General features: G+C 36.2%; 1 protein-coding gene across 10 annotated transcripts; it reads right to left on the bottom strand.

The window, feature by feature from the left end:
• Positions 1 to 4,288: 4,288 nt before the first annotated feature.
• LOC148234396 (uncharacterized) lies at positions 4,289 to 15,170 on the bottom strand. 10 transcript variants are annotated; one of them, XM_088187798.1, is made up of 7 exons: positions 15,019 to 15,170; positions 14,216 to 14,280; positions 14,085 to 14,145; positions 6,049 to 6,110; positions 5,918 to 5,978; positions 5,800 to 5,852; positions 4,289 to 5,733 (listed from the first exon to the last, which is right to left on the bottom strand). In XM_088187798.1, exons 1-7 carry the CDS (start codon positions 15,044 to 15,046, stop codon positions 4,864 to 4,866), a joined length of 1,200 nt encoding a protein of 399 aa, XP_088043924.1. In that variant the 5' UTR covers positions 15,047 to 15,170; the 3' UTR covers positions 4,289 to 4,863. The 10 variants fall into 10 exon arrangements, with proteins under 10 accessions (XP_088043924.1, XP_088043928.1, XP_088043927.1 ...); XM_088187802.1 differs by having other exon boundaries at positions 14,085 to 14,141; positions 15,019 to 15,082; XM_088187806.1 differs by having other exon boundaries at positions 5,654 to 5,733; positions 5,918 to 6,000; positions 15,019 to 15,166.
• Positions 15,171 to 15,851: the final 681 nt, after the last annotated feature.

Raw genomic sequence — 15,851 nt, 5'->3', positions numbered from 1 at the left:
TTTTTACTTTTTTTTTAATTTCTATTGATTGAGCGTCAGTCTGAATGTAATTCTCTCTTAGCCAACTTCAACACCATTGCATAGTACCTATAGCAAAATTCATTAGCAAAAACCATTTTAAAAACCCCGCGTGACACTTAAGTATCTTTACTAAACATGTTTTAGTAGTAAAGATCTACTAAAACGACTGCCTGGCGATAAAAAACACAGTAAGTTCAAAATCGCACGCCGCAAACAACAAGAAATAGATCAGATTATTTTTAGTCATACCTTACATATCCCTTTAAAAAATTATATGAAACTGTCATTTTAAGCAGCACATTGAGATTTTTATCATTTTAATTAACCCCAAACTTGTAACCATTTTTATTTTAGTTGCTTTAAATCAATTACAATTCAATGAAACGATATTCTAAAGCAAATATTAAAAAAAATATCTTATAGAAACATTTTGGATAAATATAAAATACAACTGTACCGTATTTTGACATAGTAAATATATTAAATGCATATAATAAATAAAATAGATAATTATGCATCAGTATAAATAACCTTGTAAGATATGCGAGAAAGGCGAAACATATATACATATATTTATTTATATGTATATATATATATATATATATATATATATATATATATATATATATATATATATATATATATATATATATATATATATATATATATATATATGTATGTATATATATATTTAAAACCACCTCTCTTTATACATACGCAGTAAGCAACATATTCAGCAATAAAAAACGAAATCAAATATAAAAAATAGATAAGCGCCCTACTTTTTTACATAATTATTATTAGTAAATACTTGTGAGTATAGGATACTATGATACAATAGTGATAGTATTTATATGTATTGATGCGTATGTATATATAAATACCCATATAAACACGTTAACCTCATTATTGTATAAAAATGTACAAATGTATTGTATCGCCATTGACTAATAACGAATATTCTAAATAGCTGAAAATCTATAGGTCATTTGTAAGTATTTAAAAATAAACAGTGTTGTTAATTAACAGTACAAATTCTGCTTTGCCTTTCACCGTAGTGTGCTTTCGAGGTCTCCATGTATTGCCTTTTCATTCGAATGCATGATTGACGTTTTATAATAAAAAAAAATATATATATAGATATATATATATATATATATATATATATATATATATATATATATATATATATATATATGTGTGTGTGTATATATATATATATATATATATATATATATATATATATATATATATATATATATATATATATATATAAATAGTTAGGTAATCAAAGATAATTTTCATATAAGCAATAAAATATTAAAGGCGGTTCAAACACAGACTTATTTGTAATTTTTTAACTATTTGCGAAATGTTTAATTAAATAAAATCTATAAACGTATAAGATTCAGTACATATAGAAAGAGCGTCAGTCGCGATTGTAAGAAAATAAAATTGTTTGAAATTCAATTTTTTCAAGGCTATGTTTGCTAGACTGTTGCTCATTCTACATTACTGTTTTTATATAAGCACATTATTATTGTTATTATTATTATATACACACATATTTGTGAGTGTATGTGTATATAAATTTATATATATATATATATATATATATATATATATATATATATATATATATATATATATATATATATATATATATATATATTAAAATCATCACATTCCAAGATTCTAAATTCATGTAATAATGCAAAAAGAAGAAAAACATAGTGCAGTGATGTAACGACACTGTTGAAAAATGTATGTAATGTTATATGTATTGATATGGTACAATGCATTAAAAACTATAGAAAATCTAAAATAATAAGGGTTAAATATACCATATTACATAATACTTCTACGAGTTTCATTATACTCCCTAAATATTCAGTTTATAACCACAAGTTATAATAGCTCTCTAATCTTTGTTAAATCTTCGACTTCGTGTTTGCATATAGTAAGCTTTGCGATTTTTACCCATGAATTAATGTACTTTTTGTTACAAAGATAAAATAACTGTATGTTTATACTACATAAAACATAGAAAAGCGTTTTTGATCCTTATTTTTTTTTCAATAAAGACAAAAAAAAATATTATCTTTAAAAGTATTATTTTGGGACATGGTGTTAGTATAATGTGTTGCAACAGGGCAAATATAATTTTCAACTACTAGAAAAAATAATTAGATACCAGACTGAAATCAAAATATGTAAATCAATGTCATCAATTATTTTAATTATTAACTAGTACTACACTTAAAAATAATATATGTCATTAAGCGTTACTTTATTATAAATATAGATTTAGATATCCATCCATCGGCGGTTCCCATATTTGATCAACCGACCGTAAGTCTTTTGATCGCGTACGCAAAGGATGATCTACCCTAGTAGCTTATATCTGGCTGCTGATGGAACCATCGTCCTGGAAATTGCTACTTGGTTCTTATAGCTATCTATGAAGTCTGGCCAGCTTTTAACTTGCCTTCTGGACGACTCGTGACTTTCTTTTCGACGTCGATGAAGGGAGGAATAATAACCTGCATGGTTGACTTTTTAATAACCTCTTATCCCTTATCCTTTTATATTTAAATTTGCCAGCCCTCATATAATAATCAATAATTTTAATACTTTAAGTACGATAGATATTTAAAACAAATTGTCTATATGAGATTTGAACCTAGATATTTTGGATATAAGTTGTATATAATTTATATCTGTAAGTATGCATACGGTTTTTTCTAGTCGAATTTATTGTCATGATTACCTCAATCTTAATTAAAACTAATTAATATAAGATTTTTTAAATAACCGTTACGCAAGTCATTTTTATTAGATACTTCAAAAATTCTGTTTCCACTCGAAAGCATTGCATTACTAAAAGATGGTAATAGGAAAGAGCGAAACACCTCCCTATTATTCTACTACTTCACTTCCGGCTTACGACACAAATTTCAGATGAAGAAGATCGAGGAAGCGGCAGTTTTCTACTTCACGTTTGAAAAAGCCACCGATAAAAAAGTTCAACACGGTCTTCGGAGTCGACTTGGAGACATGGTTAAATAAATTATATATTAAATACGTGGTTAAATCCTGCATAATTAAAAAAAAAAAAAAAAAAATGAGTTTCTCATTTAATTTAAATACTATACTGTGCAAATAAATAATACTGTGTAAATAAAGTGCTTCTAGTTTTATAATAAACACTTAATTGTTCGCTGCATCAACTCGGCGATCATTTATCACACTTTTTAAGACAAAAGTTGATGATCTCTATGATTTGTCCCACACTAATTAAGTTTAAAGCAAAACAGTTACACATTTGTTAATACGTACTAAATTTACGTATTTTATATGTGCAGGTATAAAATAGTATTTTTTACAGAAACATAAAACAGTAAAAATTCTTTAAGGTTTGAGAACCCTAGGGGTGTGAGTTCGTAGCTAGTGAGACGTTTAGTGGAATCTAGATTTTATTAGCTTATATTACAATTGCGACAGACGGCGAGATGTTTTCTCCGAGCGGTGGTGGAGAAGCTGATGCAGGGGTGAGGTCTAGTAGGTGGCGTGGCAGCGAGTGTGCAGCGGAAGTTCATCCCTCTCTGCTACGGTGGTGCTCGTATGGAGGAGTTCCTCTCGGGATGTGAGCGCTCATGGCAATATGTTGTCATGAGCGTATTTTCTAGTGTCTACCTGAGTTTTCGAGTGGCTGCTGGTGACTACCTTCTCTTTATCAGAGTCCAAGCTTAAGTATTCAGGGTTGCAAAGCTTGCTGACTAACCACAATTATGCAGCGATTATCCAACCAATCACAGCAGTCACTTCTTAGAAAGGCGAAATAGGTATACGCCTTTAGAAAGCGACATTCGCTTGATGAGCATTGTCCAAGGTCGTATTGCATTGTAACGGGAATCTTGTGGATCTGGCGATTAATTATATCCGTGACTGTTTCGCAACAAAGAAATATTGTCTCAATGACAGAATATTTACTGTAATCAAAATGTTCCTATTTTAAATATTTGTATGCTATATACTTATTCAACATAGTCAGTCAATTATTTTTGTCTAATATAATATTCTATATAGTACATATTGTACTTCTATTAAAGATATTTTTTATTCTTTCTACTTTTATTGCTGCAGCTCCACTACTATAATTTTTTAAGGGCTGCCACTGATCAACTTCTATACCAATTCCAATACATTCTTATAAATACAACATACATATATAGAGGTAAACATATAGTTTTATTGAAAGATGCAGTTGAAAGGGTTCTATAAATTTATTTGAATAAAATCAGCAAAAAAAATATTAATCAACAAAATTATTCTTCTTCTTCGAATACTAAACAATGCTATATTAATCCAACCCCCAAGGATTTTTTTATTAACAGTCACTCATATAGAACACTGGCGATATACGAGCACACATCGATGTTTTATGAGCTATGGTTTCCATTTGTCCAGATCTTCGTTGAGGTAATCATTACATATTTTTTTGGGTCATCCCCCAACTAGTTGTTTCTGTTGTTTCCATTAATATTGTTTAATCAGCTCCTTAAGCTTGTTGTCCTGTAAGTTCCACTTACTTATTTGATCTTCCACTCAAAATATCTAATTGTAAGCCTTCATTTTGAACCATACTCTATGCCTCATGTAACATAACGACTGACTGTTTAATAGTTTTATATTTAAGAATTTTTGAGATTTCTTAGGCATTCTTGACGATATATGTTTTAGGTATTGCCAGTATTTGTTGGTCTGGTTGGGGGATATTGTCAACTAGTGGCTTGATTTGTTCCCCATTGCCCTCTGATATTCGAGCTTTGGCTCGAGTGGTTAAAGACAAGACTTAATTGATGAGTGCATATGTTTTGAAAGACTGCGTTTCGTTTTAAATGCTCTTCCACAATTTTCACATTTAAAGTCACAAGCGCCTCTATGAGTATGAATATGGTACAAAAGATTGGAATTAGTTTTGTACCTTTTTCCGCATTTTACACATTTAAAGTTACGAGCATCACTGTGGGTTTTTATATGCACTAAAAGATTGCTTTTAGTTGTTAATGCTTTACCACACGTTTCACATTCAAAGTTACGAGCATCGTTATGAATTTGCATATGTATTTTAAGATTGAATTTAAATTTAAACGCCGCTCCACACGTATTGCATTCAAAGACACGAACTTCGCTATGAGTTATTATATGTCGTGAAAGATTATTTTTAGTTTTAAATGTTTTGCTACATTTATCGCATTCAAAATAACGAGCATTGTTGTGATTTTTCACATGTTTTGTAAGATTATATTTAGTTTTAAACATTTTACTACATTCAACGCACTCAAAGTCACGAATGTCACTATGAGATTTTATATGTTGCAAAATATTATTTTTAGTTCGGAATGTTTTACTACATTTATCACATTCAAAGTCACGAACGTTACTATGAATTAGCATATGCATTTTAAAGTTAGATTTAAATTTACATACTATTCCACATTTATAACATTCAAATACACAAGCTTCTTTACGACTATTTGTATGTTTTGAAAGATTATTTTTAGTTTTAAACGTCTTACTACATTTGACACATTTAAAGATACGAGCAATACTACGACTTTTTATATGTGCTGGAAAATTAGTTTTGATTGTTAATGCTTTATCAGACTTATTCGAATCTCCGTGCATACAGTGAACTCCTTCTTGTTTCTAAAATTTAAATTATATTTGTTAGATAAATTGTTACTTTCACAATACTATTTGATTAATACTCACATCATAAATTTGGTGAGTATTCACTCTAAGTATATCTTTAACATCGTGCATTTCTGAATTAATATAAAAAATCAGTATAATCGAATCACACATATTAAAATGTAATAGTACATCTAACCTATTTCAAACATGTCGTCTACATTGTCAATACACGTATCTTTCCTGCTTACGTCTTCTGGCTTTAGATGAGGGAAAAAGACACTATGTTAGATTGAATGTATTGAGATATGGTATATTACTAATTAGTACCTCGACTTTAAGTCGACTCGTGTTGGAATCGAATGTTTCTATGTGGTGTTCGACATCAGGTTCTGCAAAGAAAAAGTTTATTATTAAAAGTAAAAAAAATGCTCAGATTAAGAAGAATGACAAAGTTAGTATGCAAATTGCCCTGTAGATCAAAATTTCATAAAATAGAGCTAGCTCATCATAGCAATTGATCGTAAGCTGTAATAATAGTCTATAATTATCCCATTGACTGTTTTGCCTCCATGGTTTAATTCAAGTAATGGGCCATGGTGTGATTGAAACATTCAATACTTATTAGATGAATATGAAAGATTTATGTTTTGGGTTCAACTAGCAATATATAAACTTTAATGTATAATCACAATGATAATCTAAAAAAATGGATTTATATGATGATCGAGTAACAATTTTTCAATACATGTTCATTTCAATGTTGAATTGTAACCTCAAATAATATTAAACGTTTGTTTATGAAAAAATATGAAATACCGGTTTTGAAAATTTGAGGCATCGCCATTGCAGTTGACAGTTAAACGTCAATTTTTGGTCCAAATATCGCATAATTATTGAGCAGTGTATATAAATAAATAAATAAATATTATATATTATATAGTATATATATGTATATATATATATATATATATATATATATATATATATATATATATATATATATATATATATATATATATAAATAGTTTATATTTTTTACGCGATAATATATTCTTAAAAAAAATTATTTACGTGTTTTACTCGCGTTGTTTTTTTGAATGAGTCTCTCTATATTTCGCCGGAGATTGTCCTAGCATTTTCAGGAGTTTGAAAATTTTTTTAGAGTACATTTTTTTTTACATCGCGCAGGGAAGGATTTTTAATTCGCACTAGTATTATTGGTTTTAATGTTAAAAACACGTTAGTTTGAATATTATTACCCTCTCTGCTCCACGGATAGGACCATACTGAAAAAAAAGTTATCGATCGTTTTTTCGTCTTGTTACAAATGTTCGATCCTTAAAAAACGATTTACAGCACGTAACTGTTAATATTATTAAATAGTTTAAACTATTTAATTACAGCCGCATCGGGTCGGGAGCCGCACCCCATAGGGCTGCGCCCTCACCAGAGCTGTATGCCATAGGGCTGCGCCCCCTCATCGCTACGCTAACTACCAACGGTACGGTAGTAAACGTGTCGAGTGGTATTATCAGTGCGGAAGTGCAACGGAAGTGGTGTCGTGGGTGGTTAACATGGACTTGTTAAAAACATTATAACAAACTTAACCACCCCGACACTGCTGTACATGAAAAGAAATTAAATAATGGTGGCACAAAGGTAACAAAGTCGTAACGTATGGTGCGGCAAAAAGTGACGACAGGTGGCGCGTGCGTCATTGTGGCGGTGCAGTTCTCGATTATCCGGCAGATTGCCACGTGCGTGTTCAATTATCCAATGACATTACTGTAGTACGAAAATGTCTGGCTATGTGATTCCCATAGGACCGACGACGGCCAGTTAATTCTGTTTTATTAGAAGTTCTACGTATACTCAATTTGTCGTACTAACCAGCTTGTGAAAGCGAACAAAGACCACTAGCTCCAACTATTTTCGCACTGGCTCAAGTATTATTATTTTGTATAATTAAACATAGCAATGAATGACTGTGACGTATGAGACTTCAAAGTCAACGTCCCGTTCACTCTGTATATACATATTCAACATGTAATTTCAAATCGTTAAATATAATACTGCTGCAGCAGTTTAATCTGTGTCTAATTGCCACCCGTTACCTCCCGTCATTGTGGCATAGTGGCAATACTGCGGTCGCGGGGGCAGTAGTCAGCGGGACGCGGTGCGGGTGCGACGCAACCACGAGCTATCCGGGCATTATGGCGGGAATGCGCATTTGTGACGTGGTGCGACCGTTCAACGGCGAGGGCGACGTTGTGGCCTGGTTCGCCAAGCTGGAGCGAGTGACGAAGCTCCGAGGTGACGAAAACGTGGCGGCCATCGTGCCATTGTTTCTGGAGGGACGCGCTAGCACCATCGTCGACGCGCTCAGTGAGACAGCGCAGAACGACGTGGGCGCCATTAAAGCGGCGCTGTTCAAGGTGTTCGCTCCTGACGGCAGAAAGGCCTACACCATGCTGATGAAGCGGAAATGGGATGGCGAACACCCAGAAGTGTTTATGGAGGAGATGCGGAAGCTCGCGACGGTCGCAGGCCTCGACAGCGATGCTTTTTTGTCGCGCCATTTTGTCCACTGCTTACCAGCTGAAGTGGCGACCGCTGTCGGGACGCGCGACGCGAGCGGAACGGCAACCCCGTCGGAGTTGGTCGAGTTCGCGAGGCCACTCCTGGAGCAGTACGTGGAGCGGCAACCCAGCATGGAGGGCGCTAGTGTCGGGGCGGCGGGAGCCGCTGTCAGCGGCGCGAGAAGCGGCGCGAGACGAGCGACGAACGACGGCGCGGGGAGAGGGGGCAGCAAGAAGTGCTTCCGATGCGGTGGCCCATATCTGCAACGAGAGTGCAAGACGAGGGTGGAATGCTGGTCGTGCGGCGGGTCGGGCCATTTTCAACGCGATTGCCCGGCGGGAAAAGAGGTCGGGAGGTCCAGTGCGCCGGTGGGTCTCCCAAAGTGAACGTCGCGGCGTTACCGATTGTCCCTGCGACGATCGACGGACGGGCCTTCCGCGCGCTCGTCGATTCGGGATGCGCTCAAACAATAGTGTCGTGCCGGTCGGCAGGAGTAAAAAAGACAAGTGCAGTGACAGTAATAACAGTTGACGGCTCGAGAGTGCGATGCACAGGGACAACGACAGTGAATCTGACGATCGATGGTCAGTCGACGACTGTCGAGTGTCTCGCGATGGAAAATCTGCTGCCCGGCGTGGACATAGTGTGCGGAATGGACGTTATTCGGCAGTTCGGGGGGGTGCAGATTTGCGGTGACAGCGTGCGATTTTTCGGCAAATCGTCGTCTGCGCCGGTCGCGAGGCGCTGGCGAGTGCGAGTCGGTGAGAGACAGATTGAAGCGGCCGCAACTTCGAGTTTGCCCCCTGCGACGATCAAAGATCGCGATTTTAGCGCAACGTTCGATGGCGAGTCATGGACGGCGACTTGGAACTGGAAAGACGGTCCTCCGGCGATGCTATGGAACAACGTCTCTCACTACAGCAGCGTCGAACGAGAGGAACTTCGTGAGAAGTTCACTGCTGAAATTCAGAAGTGGATTGGCGAGGGATGGCCGCAACCATGGAGGGCGGAACAAAGAGGGATTTTGCCGCTGATGGCTGTAGCTCAGCTGAATAAACAAAAAGTTAGGCCGGTACTTGATTATCGCGAACTTAACAAGTTCGTGGAGTGCAACTCGGGGATGGAGGCGCCTGCGTGCAGGTCCGGCCCTAGGTTATTTGGCGCCCCAGGCAAAAACTAAATTTGCGCGCCCCCCCCCCCCCTATTAATACATTAATAACTCATTACATGAGCGCAAAAATATAATTCAAATTAAAGTAATTTAATATTATATTTGACACCATACTCTTTTTTGAGATTGTGGGTATTTAAGAATTTGTTGTTTTATTTTTGTCGCGATTTTTTACTCGTGAAATAATCTAAAGAGTGCACAGTAGTGTATACAAAAAAATAATATCAGATTATATTCTTTAACAATATTGTATGATAATTTTAAGTGAATATTGCGCCTTTATTTGGTATCACGGCGCCCCACAAGATCTAGCGCCCCAGGCGATCGCCTGTACTGCCTGCCCCTCGGGCCGGCCCTGCCTGCGTGCGACGAAACTGTGCGCAAGTGGAGGCGAATGAGAGGACCGCTTAAATTGATCGACTTGAAGGCGGCTTATCTACAAGTCAAAGTGGACGAGAGCCTGTGGCGCCACCAGCTGGTATGTTTCGAAGGAAAAACATACTGCCTTACGAGACTTGGCTTTGGACTTAGTAGCGCTCCAAAAATAATGAGTCAAATCGTGGAGTACGTACTATCGCAGGATAATTATATCGACGATATAATTGTGGACGAGAGCATCATAAAAGCGAGTCGAGTAGAAGCACTCTTGAAGAGATTCGGACTAAAGTCAAAGCCGACGGAGAACCTGGACGGCGGACGAGTGCTGGGATTGGAGGTGAGACGGGACGCAGACGGAGACCTTCGTTTTAGGCGGGGAAACACCATTCCGACGCTTGAGAGGGGAAATAAAATTACGAGGCGAGTGCTATTCTCCATCTGCGGAAAGTTGGTGGGCCATTATCCGATAGGCAATTGGTTAAGAGTGGCCTGCAGCTTCGTAAAGCGTGCATGCGAAGGCACGTCGTGGGAAGACCTCGTCGAATCCCAGCAGATGAGGCCCCAACTGAGCAAGAAGTTCGTACAGATGACATCCAAGAAGCTGTTCGCAGACCAGCACGACAGCGACGACGGCCTCGCTATCTCGAGGAATTTGTATGATGAGGGCATCAGGAGGGCGTGTGGCATAGTGGCAATACTGCGGTCGCGGGGGCAGTAGTCAGTGGGACGCGGTGCGGGTGCGACGCAACCACAGTCATCAAACTGGTAACCTACGACGTGATACACGTGGGAGCAAATGGAGTCAGAAATCAAGATTCTTTCCGTTGCGTGCCGTTACCAGTATTAAGGCTCTAGGCGTCCAACCCCAGTGGGCGTGAACCAGCTTGTGACGGCTGGATGAGCGAGACCCATCTCTCGTAGTACCATTTATTTTATTGGAGTTTCATTAGTATTTCTCCCGAGCGCACGGGGAAACGTGCTCTCGTTGGCTGCCCTGCATTGCTTTGCTCTGCATGCATTGCGTATCATCTTTGTCACAACACCACCTTCTTGATCTTCGGAAGGTTTATATGTTGTCTCAGTCGCAGCCTTGGTCCTCGGTTCCCCTCAGGGCTGAGCCCTCTGGCCTTGCTTGTGTTACTTTGCTATGCTTTGGTTTGTCCGTCTTATGTAGTGCCTCGTGCCCTACCTCAGACGGTCAGCCCGAGAGATCACTTCCTCTACTCGCTCTCCTACATTATAATCGGCGAGCTCCAGCGTGTGGTCGACTAGCGCTGAAGATGGCTGACAGACACAAACGCCACTGCAGTAAGCTGAGTCACTGCAGAGCTAGTGAAGCTACCAGGTGCCCCCATCGAAAACCACCGCCGCCGACCACGTGATCCAGGAAGTACCCGGCGCTGCCACACGCCTCCAGCGAGAAGCTGTCCAAGTGCCGCAAACCAAGCTCGGCCAGACCACATTTGACCCGACACGCATCCGTAGGACTTTGCCCCCTCGACTCGAAGCCCCTAACATCTGTCCGGGGCCCTATGCGCGCACCCGGTGTAGCTACAACGCGCTCTTGGATTTGCACGTTTTATTGCTTTGGAGCCCTGCGCGCCGCCTGAGTATATACTGGTTCCACGTCGCTTGGAGCGAAGCACGCTACGCGCCAGTGTACGCTACGCTCTCGCGCCTCATGAAGCCCTACACGCGCGCCCCAAAGGTGCGACCCTGGAGCATAAGCAGTCTGCGCCCCCACCAACAAACACCGCCGCGCGCGTCATCTGTCATTGGATAATTGAACTCTCACGCGGCAATCTACCGTATAATCCAGGGCTGTGGAGTCGTTAAAAAAAACACGACTCCGACTCCGATTCCGATATTTACCAACAACACGACTCCACTCCGACTCCGACTCCGACTTCGACTCCGACTCAAAAAAGTTTAATTTTATAAGGTATTTTTGGTGTTTTTCTACACGTTTAATATTCATACGCTATACACATTCATTATTACTCAATTAAAAATTCATAAATTTCATAATTTAAAAAATGCTCGGGGTTGCTCATTTTTCACGACTCCGACTCCAGCTCCGGCCAAAACACCACGACTCCACGACTCCGACTCCGACTCCGACTCCACAGCCCTGGTATAATCGAGTCCTGTCGTCACTTTTTGTCGTCACGCGTCACCTGTCGTCGCTTTTTGCCGCACTATACGTCGCGACTTCTTATATACATATAATAATATCTTATATAGTAAATATTTTACTTTTCTTAAGGATATTTCTCTCAATTTTTCAACTTTTATTGCTGCTGCCCCACTACAATGTTTACATGCTGCCACTGAGCAACTTTTATTTCAATTCCGATGCATCTCTATAAACACAATATACGTATATAGAGGTAAACATATGATTTTATTGAAAGATGCAGTTGAGAGGGTTCTATAAATTTTATTTGAATAAAATTTGCAAAAAGCAATTAATTAACAAAATTGTTGTTCTTCTTCAAATAATAAACAATGCTATATTAATCAATGCTATATGAAGTAAAAAAAATATCAATTATGTTCTATCAGACAAATTTAAAGTGAAAAATGAGTGGTCCTGGAAATAATCCATTATTAAATTATCAATTCATCAACAGTGACTGTGGCCAGTATTCCATCTGAACTTCGTCGACTGAGTTGTCATCACTTGAAAAGTACTCTTGATCACTAACGTAAACCTATCAAAAAACATTAATATTAGTAATTATTATAATTTATTATGTTCATTAACTAATTTCTTACTTATTTCTCATGAAAATCTGTATTTTTGGTATTCATTACAATATTTATCATCAGATGGTCAGTCGGACCATCTTGGGTGCTAATTCGAAAGTTATAATTTGTATCATCCTAGTCTTTAAATACCAAGATAAATTCTTGAATTTCGGACTTAGTAGGTGGATGAGGATTGTAGTCTTAATTATATAGACACCAATTATTCTTAGGCATTCTAGATTATGTATGTCTTGCCAGTATTTGTTGGTCTTGTTGTGGGATATTATCTTCTAATAGCTCACCATTACCGTCTGATATTTGAGCCTTGCTTCGAGTGGTTAAAGACACGTATTATCAATGAAAGTGCATATGTTTTGAAAGATGGCATTTTGTTTTAAATGCTTTACCACAATTTTCACATTTAAAGTCACAAGCACCGCCATGAGTTTGAATATGGTACAAAAGATTGGATTTAGTTTTATACCTTTTTCCGCATTTTACACATTCAAAATTACGAGCACCACTGTGGTTTTTTATATGCACTGAAAGATTGCTTTTAGTTGTTAATGCTTTTCCACACGTTTCACATTCAAAGTTACAAGCGTTGCTATGAATTTGCATATGTTTTTTAAGATTGGATTTAAATTTAAACGCCGTTCCACACTTATTGCATTCAAAGATACGAGCTTCGTTATGAGTTATTATATGTCGTGAAAGATTATTTTTAGTTTTAAATGTTTTGGTACATTTATCACATTCAAAGTAACGAGCGTTGCTATGACTTTTTATATGTTTTGTAAGATTATTTTTTGTTTTAAACATTTTGCCACATTCAACACATTCAAAGTCACGAACGTCGCTATGAGTTTGCATATGTTTTTTAAGGTTAGATTTAAATTTACATGCTGTTCCACATTTATTGCATTCAAAGACACGAGCTCCGCTATGAGTTATTATATGTTGCAAAAGATTACTTTTAGTTTTAAATGTTTTACTACATATATCGCATTCAAAGTCACGAACGTTACTATGAGTTTGCATATGTTTTTTAAGATTAGATTTAAATTTACATACTATTCCACATTTATCACATTCAAATACGCAAGGGTCCTTATGATTTTTAGTATGTTTTGAAAGATTATATTTAGTTTTAAATATCTTACTACATTTGATGCATTCAAAGATACGAGCAATACCATGACTTTTTATACGCGCTGAAAAATTAATTTTGGTTGTTAATGCTTTATTAAACTTGAAAATATTTAAATCGCCTTGCATACGGTGAACTCTTTCTCGTTTCTAAAATTTAAATTATATTTGTTAGATAAATTGTTACTTTTGAAATACTATTTGAATAATACTCACATCATAAATTTGGTGAGTATTCACTCTTAGTTTATCTTTAACATCGTGCATTTCTGAATTCATATAAAAAAATAGTATAATCGAATCGCACATATTAAAATGTAATAGTACATCTAACCTATTTCAAACATGTCGTCTACATTGTCAATATAGGTATCTACCCTGCTTACTTCTTCTGGCTTTCGATGAATGAAAAAAACACTATGTAATATAAAATGTATTGAGATGTAATATATCACATATTAGTACCTCGACTTTAAGTCGACTTGTGTTGATGAAATCGAATGTTTCTAAATAGTTTTCAATGTCAGGTTCTGCAAAAATAAAGTTTAATATTAAAATATAAAAAAAGCTAAGTTTAAGAAGAAGGATCAAGTTAGCATGCATATTGTCGTAGAGATTAAAATTTCATATACAACAAAGATAATATATTTATTCAAAGGATAAAGGAGACATTTATAAATGCAAATTTAATATTATATATCTGATCTGGTAAAAGTGGTTAAAAGTTTACAACTTATCCAGCACATAAAACAGCAAAAACCGCCTGTGATGGCAAATAAAAACCACTTCTGATCTATCGATCCGAGAAGAACAAGACAAAAGTGGATCTTTTAAAAGTGTTGTTTTAAGAGGTTTGTTTTTCGAATTGACAAAACTTTTTCAGGCGACAGCTGATTTGTGCTCAGTTTGGTTTGCCATTTCACCATGAATAGACTTACGCCAGAACAACGCTTGTAAATTGTGCCAATTTATTTCGAAAATCGCGTTTCAGTTCGTGAAACCTACCGTGTGATACGTCCATTTTATGGTTGACATAAAGGACCATCTGAACAAGTAATTCGAATCGTAAGTAATCATTTTCGCACTACGCATATGAGATGATCTTGAGGGCATCATCACAATGATAGTGCGAAAATCTAATAAAAATGGATTCCTATGAAGATCGAATAGCAAATTTTCAATATATGTCGATTTCAATATTAAATTGTAACCGCAAATAATATTAAACATGCGTTTATAAAATAATATGATATAAAATAATAAAATACCAGTTTTGAAAAATTGAGGCATCGCCATTATAACTCGGAGTTGACAGATAAACGTCAGTTTCTATCAATTTTTGGTCCAAATATCACTAAATTATCGAGCAGGGATTTAAAATTTATAATCCATAATTTTATATATATTAATTTTATAGTCCATAAAAAGCTATAAAAATTAATTTAAAAACATTGTATTTACTATAAAGCTTATACTTTCAAGAACTATTAATGGTATACAGATGTTACAATACATTTTTTAAATTTTCTACTAACATATTATTTTCACAGAGTTTTTTTTTTAATAACTCATAATTTGAAACAATATGGCGGATCAGACTGATTAATGGATCTTGTCAATATATTTACAAAAGTTATTTTCAAGTTAAGCTAAGTTTATTAGCAGTATGATTAAAATTACAGCAGTTATCGCATTTCTAAATACCATTCAATTCTATATACGGTAAGCAGGCAACTAAACACATGATAATTGAACACGTGACAACTTAACACACGACAGTTGTACACAGTGACAACTGCACACGTAGACTATTGAATACACCGACAATTGAACACTTGTTTAGTAATTATTTAACAGCAAATAAATTTAAAACGATTAGAATAAAATTAGTTATAAAGCACTCATTTTGTTTATTTCATTTTAATGAGGTCCTCTAATCTTTACCATATTTATAAAACTCTAAACAGGGACAGGCAAAAATAACGTTTATTATGGATTTTTTACATTTTTATAGATAGTTTCTCGATATACTGCCAATATCACAGAAGCAATGATAGACAGGTACAGAGTATGGCCGGTTTCACACGTGCCGGGTGGATTT

This window comes from Plectrocnemia conspersa, unplaced genomic scaffold (assembly GCF_051122295.1).
Source record: "Plectrocnemia conspersa isolate PC_06_02 unplaced genomic scaffold, ASM5112229v1 ptg000006l, whole genome shotgun sequence".
Taxonomy (NCBI): Eukaryota; Metazoa; Arthropoda; class Insecta; order Trichoptera; family Polycentropodidae; genus Plectrocnemia; species Plectrocnemia conspersa.
Note: the sequence above shows the minus strand (reverse complement) of the source record. Positions and strands in the feature narration are given on the sequence as shown.

Coding starts and splice junctions, on each gene's coding strand:
- LOC148234396 (XM_088187798.1), bottom strand. CDS start 15,046: ATGGCGATGCCTCAATTTTTCAAAACTG. Junction 14,146..14,215: donor CAAGTCGACTTAAAGTCGAG/GTACTAATATGT, acceptor ATTCATCGAAAG/CCAGAAGAAGTAAGCAGGGT. Junction 5,979..6,048: donor CGAGTCGACTTAAAGTCGAG/GTACTAATTAGT, acceptor CCTCATCTAAAG/CCAGAAGACGTAAGCAGGAA.